This window comes from Oryzias melastigma, linkage group LG1, assembly GCF_002922805.2.
Source record: "Oryzias melastigma strain HK-1 linkage group LG1, ASM292280v2, whole genome shotgun sequence".
NCBI lineage: Eukaryota > Metazoa > Chordata > Actinopteri > Beloniformes > Adrianichthyidae > Oryzias > Oryzias melastigma.
In genome coordinates this window covers 21918921-21946449 of record NC_050512.1, presented here as the reverse complement: position 1 = coordinate 21946449, position 27529 = coordinate 21918921, and the positions used below count along the sequence as shown (strand labels likewise).

The following is a 27529-nucleotide window of genomic DNA, read 5'->3' as shown; positions in this document are numbered from 1 at the left end:
CAACAAATTTGTAAACAATACATTAGCGTACAGATGAATTAAACAACGACTTAAAGACATTTTCACCATTCAATTCATTTCCTTTTATTATTGTGTTTTTGCCTTAAAACAAATTAAATTCCTTTCCTTCCTGCTATTAAATGTCAGATTACTCAGGAAGCCGGGGAGTTTATGATCACCTTCCCGTACGGGTACCATGCTGGATTCAATCACGGCTTCAACTGTGCCGAATCCACTAACTTTGCCACCGTCCGCTGGATTGACTACGGCAAAGTGGCCACACAGGTATTTCTCCTACGATATATTCATATGTGAATAGAATTATTACCTTTCACACTTTTCACTACTTTTTTCCCTCCTTTTTTAAGTGTACATGTAGCAAAGACATGGTGAAAATATCCATGGAGCCCTTTGTGAAGCGCTTCCAGCCGGACCGGTACGCGGCATGGATGCTGGGCAAGGACTCCGCCGCCATCGACCACACCCTGGCCACCCCGAGTACAACACCGGAGCTGCAGAGCTGGTTGCACAGGCGCCGGAAGACCAAGTCTTCCAGTAAAGGGTACTGTGTCCGTGTTGCACCATAAACTCACTGGGATTTGGGATTTTGACAACTAGAAACAAATTAACGTGTTTCTGCACGAGGGCTGCCACGATTCAACGACTAATCGACTATTAAAAAAGTCGACGACTAATTTAATAGTCGATTAGTCGTTACTTTATATTATATGGAGTCGGAGTGTAGGAAAGTTGAACAAAGTTGTGAGCATTCAGCAACCAAAAAATGCACTTTTTGTAACTTTTTTTCCACTTTCTTTGTGCTTAGTAAGAATCCACACGTTAGTGATTGTCCTGCTTCTTCCATATGTTTTTTGGCAAATAAAAACTCAATTACACTTTCAGCGATTTCAGCAATCTTTGTATCAAAACGTTCACTGCTTGCATTTTGGTATTCATAAGCATTTTTGAAATATTGAGCAAAATATGTCCCATTGGAACGTCTTCACATTTAAAAATTTTAAGCAGATTAGCAACAAGTCTTTAAATATTTTCATGGGCTATGTTTTAATCTTTTACAGTAATTTTCAAAAAAATTGGAGTTTACCTAATATTTTAGCAACATGCTAACATTTTTGGCTTATTTGTTAACCACTAGGATTTTCCAGACTAGTTTAGAGTTTAGCTAATATTTTAGCACCATGCTAACATTTTTGGCCTATTTGTTAACCACTGGGGTTTTCCAGGCTAGTTTAGCTAATGTATTAGCACCATGCTAACGTTTTTGGCTAATTTGTTATCTACTAAGTTTTTTCTAGGCTAATTTAGAGTTTAGCTCCTATTTTAGCAACAGGCTAACATTTTTGACTAATTTAGTTTATTGAGGGATTTTAGGGCTATTTTGGGGTTTTTGCTTGTGTTAAAGCAACAAGCTATTTTTTTTTTTTTGGTTTATTTTGCATCTACTGTTTTTATGCTAATTTGGAGATTAGCTCAAATTTAAGCAACACACCAAATATTTGTGCAAAATTGGCATGTATTGGGGATTTTAAGCAATTTCACTACAAATTTCTTCAGAAATTTAGATAAACTTCAGTGCTCTTTCATAGTTCTTTGACAAAATATCCAGTCTTTTAGAAAATTTAACATTTTACAAATCACTTTTGCACTTTCAGCAAATCCCTTCAGCAGTTAATGCTAATACTTTTAGCAAAAAGCATTCACACAAGCATTATCGCAGGTGATACAACTTTTGTTACATTTCAGTCAGTGAGACAAAAACTTTATCTTTTGTGAAAAATAGTTCCTAAAATAGCCGACCTAATTTGATTTAATCTTGTTTTAATACCAAAAATTAATGACGGACAGAGGCTGCACGACTCATTAAAAGTTTAATAAACTATCATCTTAATTATCTTTATTTTTAGTTAGTTGAAAGCTAATGAGGCTTTACTTTCACATTGCGCATGACCCGATTGGTCAACTAATCTGAAAAAAATAATCGGAGATTAGTCGATTATTAAAATAATCGTTTGTGGCATCACTACTCTCCACCGACAAAAAATGGAGTCTGATATTTCAAGTGTGCAGTTATGTATGTATGTAGTTTACAGTGGAACTTCCTCATGATTAAAGGGGAAAAAACTTGCGACTTCTAGCTATAAATTTTAGAATAAAAATCCACATTTTCATTAAAAAATGCATTTTTTTAATGTTTTCGGTTAGTTTTAGTCTTCTTTGTTCCATCTCCCTCCTTACAGCAGTAGCCACTCTCGCATGCACTCCAAGCGCCTGCGGACCACGGAAGAGCCAGTTGGACTGGATGACGGCTTAGCACTAAAGGGAAGCAAAAAGAAAGGTTCTGGCGGTCCGTCTGGACCCAAAGTGCGGAGATCTGTTACAGGGGCAGCGTGCAGGAAGGAGTCCAAACAAAGCCAGAGTATAAACTCTTCTCAGCTTTCTGGTAAGAGGCGCTTAGAACACACAAGTTATTTAGTTTTGCATTTATTAATATATACATTTTTTGACAGGTGCTTGCAGACAAATGTGTGTCGTCAAAGTGAATCGAGTTGAGAGTAAAGGCTTTTCCTTCAAGAGCGACGCGCAGAACTCGCCTGCTTCGCCATCAAACAACGAGGAAAAAATATCCCCGACAGAGATTCCCGACGTTCCCGGTTCCCCGTCGACAAACCAGATCCCCGCAAGTCCAACATCGAATCCGGAGGTTACTCAGATGCAGCCTGGAGCCAAAGAGTCGAGGAGTTTCTCCTCTGCATCGAACTCTCCCCTAGAAGCCAACGGCGTTGGTTTACCTTCCCCCACGAATATTTCTACTGAAACTGTAACAGACTCGTCCCCCCTAGAATCCCAGATTAATGGTTCCTCCTCTTTAAGCCGGTGTGTTGGTGCTGACAGCAGCATGGACATCCAAACAGAGGAAATGGACACACTTGTTGACCCCACATGTATTAAACAACACTCCACCACAGAAGCACTTTATAATCTTAAGAGTGAGCCAGCAGAGGGGGGTAGTTGCACGTCAAATGCCTCACAACACAACTGCGAGGCCGGGAAAAGACCGGTGGAGGAAAACCTGTTCCCTCCCGTGCTCCAGCAGGCCGCCGTGGACATGCCTCGACTCACGCTGGAGCCAGAGGACAAGGCTGGAATCTGCCCTTTGCCCCCGGTGTTAACCCAAGAAATGCCCTCCCTCACTCCCGCAGACGACGGCGACGACGGTTTGGCTTTCCCCAAGCCGGGCGCCTGCAGCAACCAGGTGGCACCTGTGCTGCAGAGGGAGACTCCGACCGAGCAGCCCGCCCCGCGCCACGCCACAGAGGAAGCGGGAAAACGCGCCGGAGGAAACACGGCTCATTTGAGCGCTAGTGGTTTGGAGGAAAAAACATCTGATCTAATAACTTCCCCCGTCACTGCAACAAACGATCCGGCGGACGTGGAAAAACGTGGGGGTGCAGTCCCCGGCCAACTGGCTCGGAGAACTGCGAGTCCAAGAGAACCGCATCCCAACTCTAATGAAGACGACTCCAGAGACGCGGTTCAAATGGATGGCAACGTCTTGAGTGACACAAACCAGAAGTTCCCGGCTCCTGTCCCTTTATTATCCAACCACACACTACCAAATCTCAGCCACTTCACTACACAGCCCTCCTCCGACTCTCCATACATGGAGGCCAAAACCTTCTCCAGTGGAATCTGGAAAAACTTCAGCTCCCAGGAACCTTCAGCCCTCATCCAGGGTCTGAACCCAGAACTCCCCTCCGATTTCTCCCACGACTCGCTAACGTACACCATGTGGAGCGAACCCCTATGTAAGCAGGTCACCGACCTGGAAGGCCCGGCACAAGACCTCTGTCGGTCCAAAAACCAGGACGATGGAGGCGGGGCTCTCACCTGGGCCCAACTGGAGCCCACTTCCCTGCTGTCGATCGGTGCTATTGAGCCGCTGGAGCTCTGTGAGGAGTACCAGCCTCAACGAGGAGAGGCAAACAGGGTAGAACATCTGCCGAAAGGACGGGAGGCAGACGAGAGGATGTACCCCGAGATGGTGGTGGTGGCGGCGACAACGGACGCCACAGCGTCCGACACGGAGGAGGACACATCTGATGGAGAGGAGCAGCAAAGCAGCGGAAATGAGGAGAGCAGCAGCAGCTCGTCTGAGGAAGAGGAGGAAAGTGACGAGTCAGGCCGGGAGGCTGGCGAGGTTTGTTCCCCAACTTAAACATTTTTTTTCGTCAAATGCCCATCGTGTGACCTCCTGTCTTTTGTCTTTACTAGTACCCCGCCCTCACAAAGAAGACCACCAAAAGCTGGCGCCACCCACTCAGGAAACCCACCGCCAGAGCTGTGCCCACTGCCGTCAAGCAGCAGACCACCAGCGACGAGGGTGGGCGTATTCGCACACTCGGGGAAATCAGCTTTAAAACAGACTTGTAGCATCAGTCATTTCAGAGACGTTTCCTGTGCTGCTTCGCTTCGCTTCACAAGAGTGCTAAGAGAGCTGCGATAGAGTGGAACCAGGCCGGAAACCATAAAACTTTGACTTGTTGTGGTCAACCAAAACACAGCTGCCAAACATTTCTTTTACATTAATTGGATTTCCAGGCTCCAAGGCATTGTCTTCGTATTTTTAAAGGGCAAATACTCTGTTAAAATGATATAAATGTCTGCTTTTAAGCTGTAAACTAAAAAGCAATTAAGCCAAATGGATATTTACATTAAAGTATTTACATTAAATCAAGTCGAATTAATTCTCAGGCTTCACCACAGCGACCTTGTGATGGATAATCCTCGTTTTAATGATGTCTGAGGAGGGAGGGTCCGCCTAAGCAAAAGGAAAAAAAATGAGATGCACCCGCAGTCACATTTGTTCCCACTATGATTTACAAAAGAGAGAAAAAAAAAAGATGAACGACTTTGCAATTAAAAAATATAAATGAAACCGTAAAGCGCCTGTTCTGTGATGATGACAGCTTAATTTTTAGGGCGGCTTTATAAAGAGACAGGCGCCTGTTAAGTTAATTGTGGGGACTGAGAAAAATATAATGTGAAATATGACTCAACCGTCTTTTTTTCTATTTAAAAAGCTGAAATCTTCACTTTCTTGTAAAGAATATGGAAAAATTACAAATCATTGAGGTTTATTTTTCTTTCCCTTGTTTTAGGGATTTCAGTGTTTGATGCTGCAATTTAAATAAAGATTAAAAAAAAAGAAGGAAAACAAAAGGTCCACAGTAATTGTTTGGGGTCACATATAGTCACAGGGAAATGAAATAACAGATGGTATTTTTATTACAGCTGAGGATTTCTGAAGAAACAAACAGATCAACGGTTTAGCATAAATTCTTCCAGCATTGTGGTGACATAAGACCCCGAGCGTTTTTCGTTATATCAGAGTGTACAATTTTTTTTTTTTTTTTCCCCAGAGGTTACACATTGTCATTTTCAGATTTTGAAATGAATTTTAATGTTTTTTTTTTCTTCCTCAGAGCCTTCTGAAGCAAGCTTGGCAGAGGAAGAGGAGCAGGAACTGGAGCCGTGGGCAAAGCCTCTTGTTCACCTTTGGCAAAACCGAAAACCGTGCTTTGCAGCAGAGAAAGAGTACAACGCTCACGCGGCCACCATGCAGCCATACTGCGCTGTGTGCACGCTCTTCATGCCCTATTATCAGGTACAAAGATCAATCTGGTTTTCTTTCACACTTAAAGGACTCAGTTTTAAAGATTTTTTGGGGGGTAAATCAGAAAAAAAAAAAACTAATTTTCTAAGATCAAAATTCTAAACTAAGTATCTATTTTGAGGTTAATCTGAACCCCCAGATAAAAACTTTTGCATTAACCAATGAATGTATATGAGAACTGGACTGAGTGACCCCTACTCCCTTATGTTCCAAACAGGAAGTACCTGCTGGTTCCAAAAAGCCTAAATCTACTATAGAGAAATAAACAGCTATCACTCAGTCGTTTCATATCAGACTATAAGAAGTTTTTTCTCCCCCACTTTTTCTGGTATTCAAACATCTGCAGGCTGAGGACAAGGCAGAGGATTGTAAACCCGCGTCAGCTAAGGACGGCTCCAGATCGGTTTCTGCGGTGGAGGGCCCGGCCCCTAGGCTGGGGGAGATGAGGAGGACCAAACCTCTGGTCCCTGAGATCTGCTTTTCCTTCCGGGAGCAAAACTGTCCCCCGACTCCCACCAACCCGTTACTCCAAGAGGACGGCACCTCTCCTCTACTGTACTGCCAGAGCTGCTGCCTGCAAGTCCACGCCAGTGCGTACAAACACACAAACACACACGGGGAGTAAACTACTAGTATAGATGCAAGTGTTTACCACCCGACCAGACAAAGCTATCTATTCTAATACATTGTGCTCGTCCTTCTGATGTCATAATTGTGGGGTCAGCGGGTTTATATCTTGACGCATTCAGCTCCTCCCAGCAGTTCCAAGTATTTTATTTCCCTCGTCGGCCTAACGAGAGCGACTCGTCTGTCCCATCTGAAGTCAGATGCGCAGATTTGACCACCATCATGTTGAAAGATGTGGCGGGACACGCTCGGAGATGGTGTGTGGTGTGTGCACAGCAGCTGCACTACAATTGTGTTTACTTTGTTTGAGTGGGTGTAGGAGGAACGGTGGATGTCATCAGACACCGCGGAAAAAAGCCAACACGTGTTGTTTAAAGATGCAAGACGTTGATGTAGCTTTCTCTCAACGCTGCTGTCATTTGAGCCAGAGAAAGGAAACAGAGGTGGGCTTAGATTTTATTTTCGGTTTGATGATGGATAGTCGAAGGACAGAGTGGAGACTCAGAAGTAAAATAAATATATATATATATATTCAGCTTTGTTTATTGTCTGCTTCTATTTTGTGGATTTAAATTAAGACGACTCACGTTTGTTTAGCTAAAACATGTTTTTTCTGTCAGTTTGAGGGTCGGCAGGATTAATATTTAGTATAAAACGTTTGTTTTACTTTCCAAGAAATGCGCCCTAAAAGTACCCAGTTTGAACGCTTCCTCCTGGTGTTGTTTGCCTTTCGTTCTCATCGCCACACAAACACCCCCCCCCCCCCATCCACACACGCAGACCACCGACATCTCAGTTTCCACTCTGTCTGCAGTTCTCTGCGTGTCTACATGGAACAATACCACTTCAATACAAGTCAAGAATCTGTGGAAACAATGTTGATGTGGCACTTTAGGGCTCATAATAGATTTACCATTTCCTGTCAAGTCTTTTTTCTTTTTTTTTTGCCTTAAATTCTATAGATCTGGCCACACACACCTCACATCACCTCTTGTATTTGAGAAAAATATTTTTCTTTCTGACTAACCTCCGTCTCTGCTTTCTTTAGGCTGCTACGGTGTGGCGGCAGATGCCATTCATGAACAGTGGTTGTGTGATCGCTGCACGCAGGGAAGCTTCACAGCTGTAAGACACATTTTTACCTTTGTGAGAGTTCAGCTCAGCCTTTCTGATCTTTTAGACCATGTTTTGTCGAAAAAAATAGAAGACTGGATTAATCCTGTCAATCGATTACAAAATTAACCAGATTAATCACACTTTTGGATTGTGATTAATCATGAACAATTACAATTAATCATGACCTGTAGCGATTAATCATGATTGATCACGATTAATTGATCACAATTAATAGTGACCAATCGGGATTTATCGTGATTTTTTTAAGATTAATCCTCAACAATTACAATTACAATTACAATTTTTTACGATTAATCACAATTAATTGTGATTTTTTTACAATTCATCATGATTAATCTTGAACAATTACAAATCAATCAAGATTAACACGGTTAATTGTAATGTTCACAATTAATCACGATTAATCGTGATTGTTCACGATTATTCACGATTAACTGTGATTGGCCACGATTAATTATGTTTAGTTGTGGTTACGATTAATCACGATTAACCATGATTGTTTAGGATTAATCGTGACCAATTGCGATTGTTCAGGATTAATCGTGATTGTTCACGATTAACTGTGATTGGCCACGATTAATTATGTTTAATTGTGATTACGATTAATCATGATTGTTTAGGATTAATCGCAACCAATTGCGATTGTTCACGATTAACCGTGATGAATCATTTGCAATCACGATTAATTGCGATTTTGGTGATTAATCGTGATTGTTCACGATTAATCGTGATTGGTCACATGATTAGTTACTTAAGCGCATATGTACAGGAGATCTGTCACAGAAGAGATTGATTGACAAGGCCCACAACCAATAAGGACGCAGAAGTATCCTCTGTTAAAAAAAAAAAAATGCTAAATTGCACTGAAGAAAAAAAATCATCAAAGGGAATTCTATAAGTGAGGGAAGATTCTGACCTGTCTTGATACACCACAACTGACAGAAAAGCTAACTCACCAACATGATGCAGGTCTGTTTAGGAAGTGTTTGCCACCCATGGTGACCCCCTCATCTGTCTCTGTCCTCAGGAGTGCTGTCTGTGTAACCTCAGAGGGGGGGCTCTGAAGAAAACCCAAAACGACAAGTGAGATATGCTTCTATTGAAAGATTATCTCTGCATATTTATCCTTCCTCTCCAGGGCTCTGCTACTTAATTGTCTTTTTTATCTTAATTATCACAATGTGTTCAACTGTTCGTTGGTGTTTGTGTGTAGATGGGCCCATGTGATGTGTGCAGTGGCACTGCCGGAGGCGAGGTTCACCGACGAAGTCCAGAAGAGTCCCATTGACACCAGCAGGATCCCCGTGCAGCGCTACAAGCTGGTGAGCGAACACGCACAAGCCTTGGGGGCCGGCCCCGTCTCTTTAATGAGGTCTTCAAAGTCCTAATTAACTGTGTGAGACGAACATGCCCGCAATCAAAGCTGGATAATTACCCGCTATTGGTTGGGAGTGGGGGGCGGGGTTTGTGTGTGTGTCGAGCTTCCCGTGTGCTGGTGATTTGCATGTTGGATACGTGTGTGTCTGCTTTCATATGTGTGTGGGTGAACTTGTCGGCTCAATCTAAATCTGACTAAAACTAAACAACGGAAGTGAGATGGCGCTTTTCAAAAATACTTCAGACTTTCTTCTTAGACTCCTTAAAATATTTTAAACTTCTATATTTTAGTCAATATGTTACAAAATGCTCGACTTTACAGAGACTAGTGACTTTACCCACATGGAATTTACGAGGAAATGCTTTACAGCCTCTCGCACCACACTGAAATTATGCTCATTTGGATTTAAAAGCAAAAACCACAGCCTCATTTTCATATCCGCCAGCCAAAATATGAACAGAATAAAGGTCCAAAATGGAGAATGCTATTGAAGCCCTCAAAGGCTCAAGTGGTTGGACCCCAACTGCTTCTTGATGGGACACTTCTCTCTGGTTATCTCGTAAAGACTCATTCCAGTGAAAATTGCGTTTTTAACATGTTCTTGTAGCATTTTTCTCATAATGGAGGAGAAGTGTAACATAATTTCAGATTAAAATTTCGTCTTTGAGCATTTCTTTATTCAAATTGTGTTGGATCAGATGAAAGCTCAGGTTTGTGACGGAGAAACTGCAATGGCGGACCAATGTCTCCCTTCTCCGCTACAATTCTAAAGCATCCACTTGCAGACAAATAGACCCATTAACTTCTTTGTTTTCCTCGTCTGAGCTACCATCTAGCTCTAAACAAGGGTGGCCGATTTTTTGACTTGACTTAGTTCTAAAATTTGTCAGAAGGGCTGGACCAGGAGCAATTTTGTAATCCACCTCATAATAGAAAGAAATAATATGCAATCTGAACAAAAAAATCTTTAATTTTTATTGAAATTGATAAATATATTTTAAAACAGAACATTTTGGAGTTTTATTTCAAAACTGTAGCTTTTGTTTTCATTTTAGTGCCAATTGCCCCAATAGGTTGAAATCCTTCAGGGAAAAAAGGCAAATTTAGAGAAATGCTGCACTCATGAGGTGTTGGAATGATCAGGAAAAGGCTCATCATGAATGCAGTCATTAAATTTCTGTCCCTTTAACAAATGCCAATGTATTTGTAGAGGGTGATCTATGGGGAAACAACAGAAGAGAGGAGAGAATAAAACATTAATAAGGATTATCAGTATAATTCATTCTAGTTCGTCGGGTCTGGTTAAATAGTTTTATGGGTCCCTGCTATAAACAGTATGATGTAGCTATGCTAATGTTAACTTTGGCTTGTGAGGAGTTATAAGCTAGCGAGAGAGAGTGTGAACAAAAGAATACTGGAACTGGCGCAGCTAACTTCCCACAAACCACAATCAAATTTCTAGCTCCTGCAGCTCCTGCTGCTCTGACCTGTATGGATCTGCAGGTTTTTAAGTTTTCCAAGCCTTTGGAGGGTGATAGACAGGTTTGGATGAATCTTAAAGACCTCATCTAATGATCCTTTTCCATTTTTTGCCCTTCGACAGCCCATATCCACCCATCCAGGCAGTTATGACCTAAAGCTTAATTGTGCCACATTTCTAATTAACTATTTTCTTTTCAGCCTTTGAGGGAGCTGCATGTTTTTTTTTTTTAAATTCTTAGTGTTTTAAGAATTTTCTAATTAAAATATAAAATAAGTCATGCAAGAGGCTTTTTGTAAAAAACATATTAGAAGCCTTTTATTTTGTAAAAAAAAAAAAAGCACACTTTCTTTTATTTTCTTAAATCGAGTTCCCCTTAAGTTAATGGTTCACCTTTTATTTATATTTACTTCATGAGCCACGTGTCTCAAAGTTGGACCCGCTGCCCCTGCAGCTGCCCAGCGCATTCATAATTCACCAGCAGGGGCTGGGTTAACACGCGCACACGGGCGCGCACAAACACACACACGCATTCATAATTTACTGTGGGAATGTTCTTAACGCATGACTCAACACAGGAACCCAGAGACACTCAGAGGAAGGCACCAGCTGTGGGGAAAGATGGATTTGGCTCACACACATTTAGAGCATCAAAGTTTGCTGACAAATGTGCTCCGTGCTTTCAAGTGCATTGTTTTTTTTATTCCCCATCAATGTAAACACTGATTTGAACAAAGGTTTGTTCCCTCATATCTTGCCATTTTGACTTGAATTGGCGGACAGAGGCAGCTGTGCCAGTTTTTTTTTTTTTAGCTGTCCACAATGAAGGAGGTCTGGGAAAAGTCTTTAAGAAATCTAGGGCAGGTTAGTCATCAAGACAACCACCAACTTAAACACTTCACTTGGGAAATGGGGCGAGCAAACGGAGGCTGTGGTAATGTAACTTTCATAAAGAAGTCCAAAGTTTGGATTTTTATTAGCTTAGTTTGGGCTGAAGCGCTTGTATTGCATTTTTAAGGGAAAAAGAGGACTTCATGCAGAGGGCTTCATCGTACCGGAATCAAGACTTAAGGAAGAGGCTGCAGGGGTTAAAATCAATTTATGCCACCTAACTCCACCATTTTGATTAAAAATTGCCGTTTCAAAGATACAAGGAGAAAAAAAAATCTGATCAGTTCATTATTTGGCTATTCTTAACAGTCTGTTTAATATTCCCAATTTCTTACTAGTTCTAAGTCAGGATTAAGTGTTTAAAGGGTGATTTCATCCACAAAAGTGCGGGATTACTTCTCCAAAAATGTTCCAATTTTATGTCACATACTTTTCAATTGTTTAATCTTCGATGAAAATGTTTTAAGATGTTCTGTGCCATTTTTTTAATGATGAGGACATACAGTGGAGCAAAAAAGTATTTATTCAGACAATTCTGTAAGTTCTCCCACTTAAGATGAGAGAGACATGCAAGTATACCCTAACTATGAGTGACAAATGAGGAAAAAATCAATAAAATTAAGCTAAAAATTGTATTTTTGAGTATTTCTTTATTTAAATTGTTGTGAATCAGGAGCAGAAAAAAATAAAGTTGGAAAAAGAGCTAATTTTCTGACATTAAAAATATGCTGGGCGGGGGCACAAGCTCCATCCTCTGCAACAGGAGAAGGGAAAGGGGGTTCTTCTCCACCAACCCGCCATTAAAAAGGCAAAATTCTAACAAACTCCTGCCGCTCTGCAGAAACTATGTCCTAGAAAGTAACACAGGGTTTTTGATTTTGGCTAAAAATGGCATAATCACAAGAAAAAACAAAAAACTGTAACGCTTGAAATTAGATCAAGATAAAATAAAAAAAGATTAATTTCTACCACAAATCAGACTAAAGTGTCCTTTAAACACGCTAAAATTAATCAGCATAAAAGCTGTTAAAACTAAATGAGGAAACTAAAGCAACACTGACATTTTAGAGTGTTCTGCCCGGGCACATTAGCAACAGCATGACAGTTATGACCTCATTTTAAAAGATAAAGCTGCCAATAAACATGTATACATAAAATAAAAAGGAATAAGATGCTAAAAATAAAACTGTTCAAGCATAAAACACAAAAATGAAAATAATAAAGTTAACATGCCGAATCAGGATGTTGAGGAGTCGATAATCTGAGCTCAGTCGATAACAAACTCTTGTTTTCTATTCTTTAGTTCAGATTTAGTTAATTAAATATTCGAAAATCTAAAACAATGTAGCGAAAATAAAATATATTTCAAATTCTAGACCCTATTTTGATGAAAAAACCTAAAGAAAGTTTCACAAAAAAAAAGCACTATAGAGACGAGTGAGTCACATACTAGTCAGTCTCTCACTCAATAGTCATTATTGTGTTTGTGTAAGTGAAACCAAACCTGCTGATTTTCCAAGAAAATGGGCCATTTTTCTAGGGATGCTTGTGTGTAGCATGACTTGTATTTTGTAGTCATGTGTTGTTCAAACCTCATCACAAGAAAAGAAAATTCCCACAGCAGACGTGGCAGCACTACTTCACAGAGAAAACCTCAAACTTGTGGTGTTTTGTTTTCTTTTATTGAACTTTTGCAATTATTTGCGTCTGACTATCACATCTCCTCGTTTCTCCCAAGTAATTTTGTTTTTACAACGGTCTTCAATCAAAGCACATTCAGGAGATGTAATTACTTTGGAGACGTGATGGTTTTGGATGACAGTGGAGGTTTGTGACACCACTGAGCAGCAGAGGGGCGTCTTGCTGTGTGTTCGTTTCATGTTCGGCTTTTGTTTCACTCCCTACTGAACGTTTGCCCTTTTAGATGATGAGATTCAGGCCTCGTTGAGTTTTATCCAGCCAGGCTGGGATTGCTGCTTTGCAAACACAACAGGCACGCCGGAAACGCAAAGAAGTGGGGTTCTTAACGGCGACGGTTTGGCTTTGATGGATCTTTTTGTGTGTTTGCAGAAGTGCATCTATTGTCGGAATCGCTGCGCGGGGAGGCGGCAGGCTTGTATCCAGTGCTCGTGTGGCCGGTGTCCCACCTCCTTTCACGTGACCTGTGCCCACGCTGCAGGTGTGGTCATGGAGCCCGATGACTGGCCTTACGTGGTGTCAGTCACCTGCCACAGACACCAGTCAAGGATTTCCTCAGCTGTAAGTTGGACAGGAGCAACTGCTTGTACGAATTGATGATCAATACTATTGACTGTATAAGACAGGAGTTGACAACCTTTAACAGGAAAAGACCCATTTGGGCTCATTTTCTACTGATCAAAACGTAGAGGAAGCAGCATAGTATTACTTTAGCCTCTAAGAAATTTGGATTTGCATTCATGACTTTCTGTTTTTTAATAATAAATATAAATTACGCCCCTTTTTTGGTACAAACAAAAGCAAAAATATAAAAAGAACCTAGCATGTCTCAAAATGTTTTTTTTTTTTTTTTTAATAATCAATGTTGTGCAGCACAAGATAATCTCTAGTAAAAAACACATTTTTTACCAAATTTTTGCTTGCATATAAAATCTGTTCATTGTGGAGGTAGCGTTGAGAAAACAAAATGTCTTCAGGTCAACAGGGATGTAAAAACCCACATAGTTTATCATCTATGTTAACCTCAGCCATTAATTTATTAATTTAACTAATCTAAATTAAATAAATGCTAATTAAGTTATCCTTACTTATATTAAAATAAAATATATTTTCTTTTTCATTTATTTATTTATTTTTTTCCCTCATTTTCTTCAGCCGTCTCACACTGCTGGGTTTTGTTATTTTAGTTTGGGGTTGGACCTTGGGGGGCTGCACGGTGGCGCAAGTGGTTAGCGCTCTCGCCTCACAGCGAGAAGGCCCCGGTTCGACTCCCGGCTGGGACCTTTCTGTGTGGAGTTTGCATGTTCTCCCCGTGCATGCGTGGGTTTTCACCGGGGACTCCGGCTTCCTCCCACCGTCCAAAAACATGCTTCATAGGTTAATTGGTGACTCTAAATTGCCCCTAGGTGTGAATGTGAGGGTGAATGGGTGTGTGATTGAGGCCCTGTGACAGACTGGCGACCTGTCCAGGGTGAACCCCGCCTTCGCCCTTCAGTAGCCGGGATAGGCTCCGGCACCCCCGCGACCCCGAAAGGGAGGAAGCGGTCAAGAAAAATGGATGGATGGATGGTTGGACCTTGGTAGTCTTAGTTTGCGGGTTTTATTTATTTGTTTTTTTTTGTTTGTTTGTTTTGTTTTTTTAGATTGTTTTAGTTAGGCGCTGCTGGCTCAAACGGTCGACATGGCTGGGTCAGCAGCCTCCCTGACTTATTTTATGTTTGGCCAAGGAGCCACCATGGAGAGATAAAAGACCCACATGTAGCTCTGGAGCCACAGGTTGTAGACCCCTGGGATAAGAGAACGTGACCCTTCCCCCTCATGGCATTGTCCAAAAAACAGCTCATTTAATTTTCAGAATAACCATTCTTGCTCTGTTAGTTTTTTGCCATCTACCATTTTTTCATGATATTGTTGGGGTAGCATAATATATTCAAGTAAACTGATCAAACAGGTGCCTTGATAAAAGTAGATGGTCTCACGTCAAACGTTTAAAGCCTTTGATTGACAGATTCGCTCGCCTTCAGTGGAAGGGGTGTGGTCTTCTAACAAGCTTACTCCTGATTGGAGAGAGTGGTTGCCATAGAAATGTAGTCTCAGACCGACTCGGACCAATCACTGCTTATTGAGGATGTCGACATCTGTATTGCAGAAAAATGGTGACTAAATTGACTTAATTTTGTCTGTCCAGTTCTCTTATACAGTCAATGATCAATAGATTAAGAATTCTTTATTTTAACACTAAGAATAGTAGAATTTATTGCTTTTTTGTGGGGCTGGACAATAAGGATCTTTTTTATATAATGATATAGTTTTTTTTATTTCTTTCAATAACGATATATATCACAATATAAATCAATTAACTATAGTTGTTAAATTTTAACGGCTCATAAAAAAATGTGTAACCATCAGCAGGTTATTTAGATTTATTTATTTTTTGTATCACACTTTAAACACAAAAATTACACTGATGGAATATGATGCAACAGTTTTTTTTTATTTTTTATTTTTTTTAGAAAACTTACAAATGCATACTTATAACTGAAAATCAAAGCAAACGTTTTTAAGTTTCAAAAGGTGCTAGATATGTACATTTGTGTCTATTTTGAAGCTTTTTAAATGCATTTTTCTACAAAAAAAGTTGAACTTACCTGCAAAATTATTACTTTATTCAATGAAGTTGCCTCTAACAAGAAAGATTGGTTAACAAACACAAATTGGCAAAAAAAAATCTAAATCAGGAAATTCTTGTGTATTGATTAAGTCACAGTTATTTTAGGAGTCAAAACTGTTGGCATTTTTTTGTGTTTTCACTCGTCACTCTAATGATCGGCGTCTTAAAGGAGCTTTAGCTTTCAAATGTCACAAAGGAATTGAGTCTGTACATTCTGTTCTTGCTCTAATTGCTCCTCTTCGTCTGAACTAGAAGCAGCGTGCGTACCAGGCTCCCGTCTCTCTGGGCCAGACGGTGATCTCCAAGCACAAGAACCTGCGCTACTACAGCTCCAAAGTTACCCAGATCACCTCTCAGACCTTCTACGAGGTCATGTTTGATGACGGCTCCTTCTCCAACGACACCTACCCCGAGGACATTGTGGTGAGGTCATGCTTAATTAGACACCCATCTCATTGAATCGCCTCACAGTTGAACAAGGTCGTATCAAATATTAAAGCCTCAGAGGAAGCTTTAAAAAGAAGGAAACATCTTATTTTCAAGTCTGTTTTATAAGAATTTGATTTTTTATTTAAAAGCAGTCAAACTTCTTATTGAAAACATTTTTATTTGCAGTTATAGAAAAAGTTTCTGTTATTTAGATGCAAATTTATCATTTATGTTGTGAGCTTACATAAGAGTCCAGGATCAGATAGCGTAAAAAAAAAACGGCTTTTTTTTTTCTCTCTTTTTTTTTTACACTTAATGGATTTCTTAATTTTTTTTTTTATTCTTCAGGCCTTAAAGTTAGTAAAATAATGTAAAACTTTAAAATGCAAATTTAAACATGTTGTTGAAAACATGTTTTATTTTTCATAATGAGTCTGTTTTAGAGCCGCTTTAAAAAGAAAAAAGAAAAAAATTAAATGTTAATTGAAAACAATATTTTGGATTTTACAACGCGTCAGTCAAATAGATTTATGGTGAAGTATAAATCCAAAACGACGGAGGAAAGGAAAGGTTAAAAGTACAAAGCTACTGACAGGAATACCTTAGATTTTATTTGGTTCAGTCTTTCAGCAAATTTAACATTTTGCAAAAAGTTTTTGCATTTTCAGCAAATCCCTTCAGCAATTAAAGTAAATTGTGTCACCATTTTTAGCGAAAAGCTTCAGCGACTTCTTTCCGCTAAAAGCGTTCACACTACAAGACTTAAAATATATTTAGTCGCAGGTAATGCAACTTTTCTAGTTACTTTTAAATTTACTTTTTTTTAGTTCTCAGATGGTTCTTTTTTTTTTTGTATATTCAGAGCAGAGACTGTGTAAATCTGGGTCCTCCAGAAGTGGGTGAAGCGGTTCAAGTGAAATGGCCGGATGGACTTTTCTACGGTGCTAAATATCTGGGATCCAACGTCTCTCATATGTACCAGGTAAGAGCACCTGAGCGGATTCAATCTTTGTTTTTTAGTTCTGGAGTGACATGCGTGCATGACCTAGCATAGGGAAACACATTAGAGGCGTTAGTGTGCGGCCATGTGGAAACAGCAGGTAAGCCAGTGACCCAGTTTTTGCTTCGGAGGAGCAGCGGCACAGAAGTGGAGTTGTCGGATTCTTTCAGAGCGGTTATTGTGAGTCCTCTGACGTCGTCAGGGTCCCCGCGGTCTACATCCGGAGAGGTGGCCACAAGCAAAAAAAAAAAGAAGAAGAGGTGGCTACTTAGGGTATTCAGGAAGCCGTTTAGGTCGCGGTGACTGGAAGGAAAATTGAAAACGATGAGAGGACCAAAAAAAGAAAAAAGCCTGTCCAGAGACAGCGAGGGAGGATGTGTCGAGAGAAAAGATGGGGCGTCTAAGACCATGAGGGGGAGGATATGAGGGAGGTGACAATCTGCATTATTCAAACTCACTCTATTATTCAGTAACTAAGAGTCCTGGGGCTTGCACTTAAAGCTTTATTTAGTCGAGCAGGGCGTCAAACATTAGTTATGCACAAATGCATCTCTGACGCAGACACTCAGATGAACACGGGGGTGTTTTTGGGGTTTTTTTTAGGACTGAACAAGGAATGTCCATTGTCAAAGTATGTTTTAGTTATGCCACGGTTTCAGGCTTCATTCCAGGAACTACGTTTTTGCAGCACATAACCCACTTTCTCATATTTTTAAAATTAAAAATGTTTGAATTTAAGCATTGTAACAAGTGTTCTCTAATTAGATATACCATTCCAGTATTATTTCTGCTTTTAGCAGACATTTCTAGTAGGAAGATCTGCATCAATTTTTCCAGAAACTGTTATTTTTAGCTTTTTAAAGCCAATTTCATTTAGTTAGCACACAGACCAAAGGCTTCTGAATACACCCTAAAAGAGTTAATAAAATTGAAATAACTGTAGGATATGTATTATTACAAATCTGGCAAAAAAAAAAAGAGTATTTCAGTCTTATTTTCTTAATAATCGTATTTCAACAACAGAAATACGTTTGAAAATCTTGTCTAAAAATACTCAATAAAAGTATTTGCATAAAAGTTGCATTATTGATATTTATTTCTCTAAAGTCGATCAGTGTCACAGGCTTAATGGTGACAAAAGCAGGCGGAGTTTCCCAAATTATAAGAGTTGCTTGATTTCAAAATAAAAGCACTTTGGTCAAAGTAAAGTCAAACAAAGAATAATTGGAGTAAAAGTTAAAAATAAAACTAAAGAGTACTAAACAGTAAAAAATTAAGTTATTGAAATAAAAATTGAATCAACAAATTCTTCTCTTTAAAAAAAATATTGAACAATCAATCTTCCACAGGTGCGTGGGAAAAATTTTGGATGCCCAATATTGTTTTTTTTTTCCTGATATGATAGATGGTAATATTTGTGAACATGTTTGTAATTCCAACATTAAGGTTTTTCTTTCTTACAGATAAAACACCGAAAAAGTGAAAATTTCTAGTTTATGTATGTTTAAAAAAAAAAAGGTTTCACGGATTTGAGGATTTTTCTCCAGAGACAGGCGCTCATGGTCCAGACTGAAGGAAATGCTAGCATCATAGCTAATATAGGCTAACGCATTAAGCCAACAATCCCGAGGGAAACGTTACTTCCAAATCCATCACCAGGACAGAGTTCGCTGGATTCAACACCAATTGGACTCAACCTCTTGCCTAACTTCCAAGTCCACTGGAAAGTTGTGTAGAGTAGATTTTTGACAACTGAAGGCAAAGCACCTTAGAGCCATGCTAAAGCTAACGCGATAACGACCGCTACGGATTCAAAGATGGGCGGGGCTTTATACTGGAGATGATGAGATGATGTGGCACTCACACCAGTTGACAAATCACAAAATTCAACTGTAATACCTCGTTTCAACCTGTAGGGGGGAACACACTGACGGTTTTAGACTATAATTACAGAAATTAAACAAGTTTATTTTTAAACTGTCAAAAATTTGACATTTTTAAAGCTCCATTTATAAAGGTCAACAGCCAAAAAAAAATTGATTTAATGTTTGGTGACTCTTTAAAATATGTCTTCCATCCTCAGAAAAACACCACAAAAACATTTGACCCAAAACACCATTTTCATCTGAGTGTGTCCTGCAGAAACTCTGAATGTTTGCCTGTAACTTCAGGTGGAGTTTGAGGATGGATCTCAGGTGCTGGCCAAAAGAGAGGATGTCTATACTTTAGATGAAGACCTCCCTAAAAAGGTGAAGCGCAGGCTTGTAAGTATTAGACTTACTGGTCAACACAAACCTGCAACTTTGATGCCTGAATGTCACAGTCTTGATGTAACTCTTGTGCGTTTTCTGTCTAGTCAACAGCTTCCAGCATGCGCTTTCAAGATGCCTTCTTCACCACGCAGGGAGAGCGGAAACGACAGAGGACGCCAAATTCACGCTTCCAGAATGACTTTGTGGCCCTGCCAGGCCTCCGTACCACTGCCAAAAGCACATGAGAGCAGCACAGCCACCAAGGGAACGAAACGACGGCAGGATTAATGAGAAGCAAACACACTGAATTAGCAGTGGGTGGACGGTGAGACGTTTGTGTTTCCGATGAGCCGGTGCTCGGGATCTTCTTCCATCCGAACAGCTGAACCCACGCAGCTCTACTGTCAGAGATGGGAGGAAGTGATGAAAGGGAACGGCTGACTGTTGACTTTGCTTTATGCCGCTGATACGTGTGATAGGACTCAGTGAGTAACGCCTCGGTCGCCTGGAGATTTCACATCCGTCAGGGAAAATAGACGCGACTCAAACGGTCACGTCGCCCTTTTTTTTTTTCAATTTTACTTTTATGTTTTTCCCAGAAGTTATCTTTTTTAGGCATCTATGGTAGTTTATTTTTCCTTGGGGGAGGGGGGTATCTTCGGTTCTTTTTGGTCTTGATTTGACATGTCCGTGTATGTTCCTCATGATCTCCTCGCATGTTCAACACTGTCTCCTAACTGCTTGTGCTGGGCCGCGTCTGCCGACACTACACTGGCTTCCTCTTTTTGTCTTCAGTCTGGAACAACTCAAATCTGCGACTGGTGTAATTTGATGATGTGAACACAGAAAAAAAAAAAAAAATCTGTCTTAACTGACCCTTTTCACTGTGACGTCAGACAAAATGGCGACAGGGCCGAAAATGCAAATAGTGACTTCGGGTTTAGAACAGGAAAGCTGACAGCTGATCGCTATTTAACACAACTTTACGTAAATAATAAAAGGTAATCTTACTAATCTCAAAAGAAAAATTTACAATATTTATTTTAGAATGTCCTGCTGAACTGTATTTTAATTTCCTCTCATAGATCGCTCACAAATCAAAATACAAATTTGAATAATCAGTTTTTCTGAAAAAATGTACTTTTCATTTGAGCAGATATTATTCTAACTGCTTGTATTTTGCTTGATGTTATCCGCACGTGTTTTAAGTACAATCAGCCCATAAACTGATGCAAATTCATGTTGGCCACACATAGTAGGTTCACCCAAGATGCACATTGCTGCATGTTGGCCGTGCCTGTTTTAACTGCGCCCAAGGCTAAATGTAGTTGTTGTAATCAGAGGTATTTTTCGGGGTATTTTAAGGGGTAATTGTAAAAAATAGGAGTGCTTTTAATAGGAATATTTTTTAGATGGTTAAAAATTATTTTTTTCCTTGTTTACCTTTATTATCCCACAGGGATCAGACACAGTTATGAGCAAAAACGAAGGGGAGCTACGTCAGAAAATAACGCGGCACTTATTAGTTTTTCTTTATTGTAGGATGTGTTGAAATTGTCTTACTTTAGTTCTGTAAAGTAATTGTAAACAACTTTAACTGATCAGAAAAGATCTTCTGCAGCTCTACGTCTCATCCCCCGTCGTGGAAAGTTAGCATTAGCATAAATTAGAAGAAGATAATCTTAATTATCGTCAGTGAAGTACCTGTAACATTTGATCTAAGAGGGGAAAACGAATACAAACAGGTTGGATATTTATAAAATAAATGGATAAATTTCAGTTGCAATTGGTTAGATTTCTTTTCATTATTTATGTAAAATAGCTACAAACAGAGTTCATCTGTCAGCTTTGCTGTTCTAAACCACAGACATAATATACAGTATAACCGGAAATCACGTTTGTGTGACGTCACGTGAAAAGGGTCTATTTCTTTGGGAAAATAGACAGGAAGCCATGATTTGATGTTGGACTTTGTGTCCCATTAACAATGAGTGAATGAAACAAATAGTTGAAATTATTTAAAATTTGTATTTATTTTTGGCTTGCTAAAGTAAAAAAAAAAACTGTTGCTAACTGCTGTAAGGAAAACAATAAAAAATAAAGTTTTTTCTTGTTTTTCTTTTTTAAACTGCTACATAAATCAAATTTGAGAATGAAATAAATGATTTTTTTGAAGTCTTGGGGAAAAGTATGTGACTTTTGAGCATCACGTACACCAAAAATCACTGTCAACGTTATTGGAATAATAATTTTATATTATCATGTAAAAGTAGGATTTATGGGAGTTTTTTATGGATTTTAAAAGACCTGGAGCTCTGCAGAAGCACAATGATGTTGGTTTTTGAACCAAAGATCTTGATGCAAAAAAGCATAAAAACACTCCAAAGGGACTGGAGGAACAGGATTTAAAATTTTGCCTGAACTTTTCATTTGAAAACCAAAAAATATATATATTTTCATAAGAAAATCACAGTCTAAGAGCTAAAACTTAAAATAAAGTTTTCCCGGCTTTTTGGCAGAATTAACTAAAAAATAAAAATGTGCATTTTTGACAAAATTTGTGTAAAGGGTGACTTGCTTTTTTCAAATGTCTCAGATTATTTTACTTTTTTTCTTAGATGTGAAGCGGATGAAGTCTGAACACAAGTAAACAAAAAAAAAAACAACACTTCTTAAGACCTTTTTTGAACCTTTAACTCTTTTTTTAGCTACGACATTGCATTTAGAAGATTAAAAATAAAACTGCTGCAGGTTGGGGGGCTAAAATCTAAATTGTAAAGAACGTAGCTTAAATGACTTAAAAAAATAAACACATAAATGTGCTTTCATGTTGGCTTTCAAGCTGCGCCAAATAAGTGCAGACTAATGCAGGAAAATACAAAAAATCCTGTTTACATCAAATTTAAACTTCCTTTAGATAAGAGGAAATATAAAAAAAACAGATCTAAAGAAATAATAAAGCAGGCCTTGTCCTCAGAGTCGATAAAATTGCCTGTTTTTCATAAATCCTCCTTTCTTTTCTTTTCATTATTCAAATTTAAAAATTACAGGAACCATGTTCTATTAAATAATACTGCTAATTTAGTCTCAAATGGTAGAGAGTGTGATTCAAAATAATACGTGGTTTAACCCTGTAAAGCCCACTACATCCCACTAAATCACAGAAGAGACCAAAAAAAATCTATTTTTTTATAATTAAGAAGTTTTCAAACCCCTTGAAATCCCAAAAATGTGATATAATTGACTGAGACATTCATGGTATCAATTCTGAGATCTTGGGCATTGATTTGGTATGCTTTTGCTCACGACAATGTTAGTAGAAGATGCAAAATATTGACATGGTAAAAAATAGTACTTTATTTACCTATTGTCTCATATTTGATTCACACATTTTACTTTGGTGCCTTATGAAGAATTAATTATCAACAAATGTGGCATTCTTTCAATAGAGAAAATTTTAAAACACAATTATGAGCTAAGATAAGAAAATTAACAACTTTTCCCATCAAAAGTCCATCCATCCATCTTCTTGACCGCTGCTTCCCTTTCGGGGTCGCGGGGGTGCCGGAGCCTATCCCGGCTACTGAAGGGCGAAGGCGGGGTACACCCTGGACAGGTCGCCAGTCTGTCGCAGGGCCGCAATCACACACACAATCACTCTCACATTCACACCTAGGGGCAATTCAGAGTCGCCAATTAACCTATGAGGCATGTTTTTGGACGGTGGGAGGAAGCCGGAGTCCCCGGTGAAAACCCACGCATGCACGGGGAGAACATGCAAACTCCACACAGAAAGGTCCCAGCCGGGATTCGAACCGGGGCCTTCTCGCTGTGAGGCGAGAGCGCTAACCACTTGCGCCACCGTGCAGCCCCCCATCAAAAGTGTTTTGGAAATTGAATGGAAGCAGCCATTTTGAAATGACCAGGAAAAGACCTTCTACTGCTCCTAGTGGAACGATGGTGAACTACAGGGCAGGAAACATGGACCAAGTTTGGGTTTTTAAAGGTAAGTTTTAAGGAAAGATATAGGGTCTCAGAAATGTTTGTACTAATTATGATTTGAATGGTTAGGGTTTAAGGAAATTTAAAGTGTAGACTGCAATGTGTAGAGTGTAAACCATTGTGGCTAAAGTGAAAAAAAAATAAAAATACTTGTCAAAAATGAAATACTGATACTCGGAACAATGGATTATTATTATACTCTTAAATATGGCCAAGTAAAGGCAGCCAACATTCTTTTTTTTGTCAGCAATCACATTTTGTATTTCCTGAAATCTCTGAGTATTTTCAGCACTTGCAGCAAATGGACACAGGATGTAAAATATAAAACCAAAAAGGTTATAATTATTCTTGATTCAATCCTTTAAAAACGATTCAACAAAAGCTTGAAGATGATGAGGCAGGATAAACTTTAGATAGTAGCAATGGCTGTTTGTACGTCACACAAAAAAACCTGACACTGTAATAACTTTGAAATGCCATCCAGGAATCTGTATTTTCCAGTTTCAAAAAAATGTCAATTCGAATACCTACTTCCTTCCAGTGGGGTTATTTGAACTCTCCTGTAGGTTTTTGTAAAATGCAGATCCTCAAAAACATGATGGCATTGCATAACAAGCTCCTCCGCTTTAATAAAGTCTTAATGTTGACCATTTGCATTTCTCTTTATTACCGTCAGCACTGAGGTCCAACAGTCTTTGCAAAATAAAAGCGTCATCTACAAGAATGACATAGCATAGCAGAACGTGCAAGTTTTCCTATTTTGCAATGTGACGGAAAACAGTTTTATTTTTGTATTTACAGTACTGTAAAAAGAGGTTTAAATTATGTTAAGTGCTAAGTTTTTTACCCCAGCCCAGTAGGGTGCAAAGAGAGAGAAAAAAATATTAGTCCGACACTGATCTAAATTCAAGCCAAATAATTTTACTTTGATACTGTTTTGATGGGATCACCATTAACATGTTTTTTTTTTTATTTTTTTTAACTGCACTTTAAGAAGAGTAGGGTTCTCCATGAAGGCATTTAAATGCTGAATGCCTTTCTTCTGCAATCATCCCTTTTCTATTTCCTCCAGAATGTCGATATGAGTGAAAAAAGTGGATCTGTGCCCTTGAAGAAGATTTGAGCTGGAAGCTTGTGAATATCACTTAATGTGTCTTTCTGCAGAAATGCTGCACTTCCACAGAGTGAGTTATTTTTCGCCAGCACCAATTATTTCCCTCTGTCAAGTCTTTTCTTGACTTTTATTTTGAAAAAAAAAAAATCCTTTTCATGTGTTGAGGAGTTCATACAGAACTCTGGATCATGTGAAGGTTCTATCACCTTCTGTCAGCAAAAATTCTACCCTTTGGACCAGAATTATTAATTATTTTTGTTTTCATCCACTAAAGCTCTGATTAGTTTGCACTAAATTTTCAAAATAAAAGCTCATCTGTGTAGTGATCTTACCTTTTGTTTGCAGTCATCTCTGGAAGCAGAAATCTTTGATGTTCAACTGATCAAATCCATCATCGGCCTCAGCTGCTGTTGTGTTCATAAATTTACATACCCTGGAAGAAATGATGATTTCTTGGTCATGTTTCATTGAATAGGAATGATAACACAAAAACAATTTTTCCTCTCACAGTCAGTGGTTGGGTGAAACAATTTATTGTCAAAAAATTCTGCTTACCCTTTTTAAATGATGATAACAGAAACTTCCCAAAAGATCCTGATCATACCCTGATGACTTTATATTGAAAACATGCACACAAGCTGATACAAAATATGTTTGAACGGCAGCTAATGGTAAACATCCTCACCTGTGACTCATTAGCCTCTAATCAATGTGTGTTGCAAGTTCTTCTGTGTGTTATGGATGTATTTGAGAAAGTTGCATTCATATAAATTGCTCAAATTCATTGAACATAAAGGTATTCTAGTCTCATACATCTGCCGTTTAGCTGTCAAAAAGCAGAATAAAAACTCCATACAGCCAATGTAAACATTGCACGCAGGTGAAAACATGAAAAGTCACCTTACATGCCAATCAGATGTAATGCGAATAGATATAGTCGACTGAAAAAAGATTTTAATTTTTGACATCTTTCCTGATATCAAAAAATATATGGGAAAAGGAAACTGAACTGTACAAAACAGAATTGGGATATAAGAACATATTAAAGGAAGTGAGAATGCCAATCAGCAGTGTATGGTAACAGAGCGCCCTAGGCAAAACGTGATCTCTGCCAACCCCGGAATATGTTAAAATTAAGTATTTATTTCTTCTCCCTTGCCTGGGAGCAAACCCCCAACCTCTGCAATGGAATTGCAACCACCACACTAACATTTGGTATGTCCCCTCCAGCATGGTTGATCTTTTGACAGGCATCTCCAGTGTTCAGGGATTAAAAAATTCCGTTGTAAAGCATTTAAAAAGAGAAAAAGGAAAAAAAAAACCACTAGATTGTCAGTTAAATTCTTCTTTTCCGACCAAAAACAAGAGTATTTTTCGACCCAAATTGAATGAAAATAAAACAAACCTTTGCTTTGTGTAATTATTCTCCTCCTATTCCGTTTCTTTTTTTTTTTTTTTTTTTACATTAAAGCTGTCCCTGAGGGCTTGTTTTGCTGCTTTTTCATCCTTAAAGTCAGGGGCTGCATCAGGTAAGGAGGGGCGCAGCACCAGGCAAAATTATTGTGTCAAACGTTTGAGTTATTTTATTCATGGTTTTAATAATATCTTTTTTGGCACCCCCTCCAGCAGATGGTGCTCTAGGCGGCTGCCTAGGTCGTCTATGCCCAGGGCCAGCCCTGAGTAACAGTGTAATTTCCCCTTTGCTTGATCAATAAAGTTCTATTCTAAAAAGAATCTGTGGGAATGATTGTGAATCAGTTCTCCAAAGAGGAAATGACTTCTTGACCACCCCAAAAACCTCATGAGTCATTTGTTATTTATTGCTATGGCTGAAAACTTCTCACTGCAATCCATCATTCCCTTCACCTTCCAAACCCACTGAGTTCCTTTCGGGGGTCACAGGGTCCCAGCTACTGTTGGGCACACCCTGGACAGGTCACTATCCTAATGCAGAGTCCCAACTTCTACAAAAATATAAAAAAAATGCACTTAAAAAAAGTATTAACTTTACAAATCCTTTTAAAAAGCGTTTGTCACAACTGTGCGTCATTCTCTCTGGGCCTTCTTTTTCCAAAGTTTCAAGTCTCCTTCATGAGTTGACAGAACAAAGTCACTCTTGGGCTGTAGAAAGAGGAAAATCTATAATTGATCATAAAATAACTGATAATGCTGAAACTCAAGTGAACTCCGAAAGAACAGGAAACAAGAACATCCGAGCCCCAAGAGAAAGACATTCTCCCTCTGCAGCCTGGTAGAGACGCTGGAAGATCATTTGTTGTGGTTTTACGATGAAGCAAGCACCAGCTCTGAGGCTTTTATTGTTGCCTAAGTCTGTTTCCTAATATAGATTTAACAAGCCTAAAAGAATAGCAGAGCGAGAAGCCCTGTGAGGCTGGAATGCTCATTAAACATCTAAACAGAGTCAATGAAAAAAGTGCTGGGCAGAAAATGATAGCATTTAAAAAGAGAGGAGAAAACGGAGATAATGTTGCTTTTCTTAGCATCTCGTAATTAGTGGTGGAGAAAATGTTTAAAGTGTGGCCACGGGACAGCATAGAGTGGGACTCGGTGGACATATCGAAAGCATTTCACACTGATTTCATGCTACAGCTTTACTTTATGATCATGTGCAGCGTTGTGTTTACAGATGTGTGACAGGCAGACAGGCGTTAAAGTCCCACACAGATGAAAATTGTGTTTTTAACATGTTCTTGTGGCATTTTCCTGCTGATGGAGGACATATATAAAGAAAACGAAGCTTGAAACTATATTTCTGAGTACTTCTTTATTCAATTTGTGCTTCTGAAGCCGAGGTGGCATTGGGTTTGAAACTGTACAGCTTAGTAGATCTGATATTGCTCGCCATTTTTGCTGCACTGGTAATGTTAGGTTGAGGTTGTGAAGAGCTGCGGTCACAAATAAAACTTATAGTCATTGATCATACTATTTTAATGTAGTTTTTGTTATGGCGTGTTTAAATTCTATGCTTAATATATTCCATTTATTGACTCCCTATATGATACACATCACTCTTGTAGAAGTATTTTGTCTTTTGGTTTTATAAATATTTCATGCCCTTTTAGATTAAATTTGCTTTTTCTTTTTATGTATCTTTTCGATAAATTAGGAGGAAGGCATTTCATATTTACACTATA

General features: G+C 39.0%; 1 protein-coding gene and 1 long non-coding RNA gene across 7 annotated transcripts in view; one reads left to right on the top strand and one right to left on the bottom strand.

Annotated features, from left to right (window-relative positions):
* The window catches only part of kdm4c (lysine (K)-specific demethylase 4C), a 29952-nt gene extending 8566 nt beyond the window's left edge, over nucleotides 1-21386 (top strand). Inside the window, exons 8-22 of one of the 3 annotated variants that reach the window (XM_024289696.1) lie at nucleotides 148-285; nucleotides 369-562; nucleotides 2259-2461; nucleotides 2529-4219; nucleotides 4294-4402; nucleotides 5505-5686; nucleotides 6042-6285; nucleotides 7371-7447; nucleotides 8487-8542; nucleotides 8673-8781; nucleotides 13279-13467; nucleotides 15830-16000; nucleotides 16869-16988; nucleotides 19178-19255; nucleotides 19363-21386. In XM_024289696.1, coding sequence (XP_024145464.1) covers nucleotides 148-285; nucleotides 369-562; nucleotides 2259-2461; nucleotides 2529-4219; nucleotides 4294-4402; nucleotides 5505-5686; nucleotides 6042-6285; nucleotides 7371-7447; nucleotides 8487-8542; nucleotides 8673-8781; nucleotides 13279-13467; nucleotides 15830-16000; nucleotides 16869-16988; nucleotides 19178-19255; nucleotides 19363-19503 — 3702 coding nt within the window. In that variant the 3' untranslated portion in view covers nucleotides 19504-21386. Of the gene's footprint in view, nucleotides 1-147; nucleotides 286-368; nucleotides 563-2258; nucleotides 2462-2528; nucleotides 4220-4293; nucleotides 4403-5504; nucleotides 5687-6041; nucleotides 6286-7370; nucleotides 7448-8486; nucleotides 8543-8672; nucleotides 8782-13278; nucleotides 13468-15829; nucleotides 16001-16868; nucleotides 16989-19177; nucleotides 19271-19362 lie in introns of all 3 variants that reach the window. The other 2 variants (XM_024289695.1, XM_036213175.1) reach the window with 2 other exon arrangements.
* The window catches only part of LOC112157129, a 28501-nt gene continuing 3194 nt past the window's right edge, over nucleotides 2223-27529 (bottom strand). The window contains exons 1-5 of one of the 4 annotated variants that reach the window (XR_004948318.1): nucleotides 24930-25050; nucleotides 24707-24807; nucleotides 8416-8519; nucleotides 7350-7445; nucleotides 2223-2334 (exon numbers count right to left, since the gene is read on the bottom strand). This is a non-coding gene — a long non-coding RNA (uncharacterized LOC112157129). Of the gene's footprint in view, nucleotides 2335-7258; nucleotides 8520-24706; nucleotides 24808-24929; nucleotides 25051-27529 lie in introns of those variants that run through there. The other 3 variants (XR_004948316.1, XR_004948315.1, XR_004948317.1) reach the window with 3 other exon arrangements.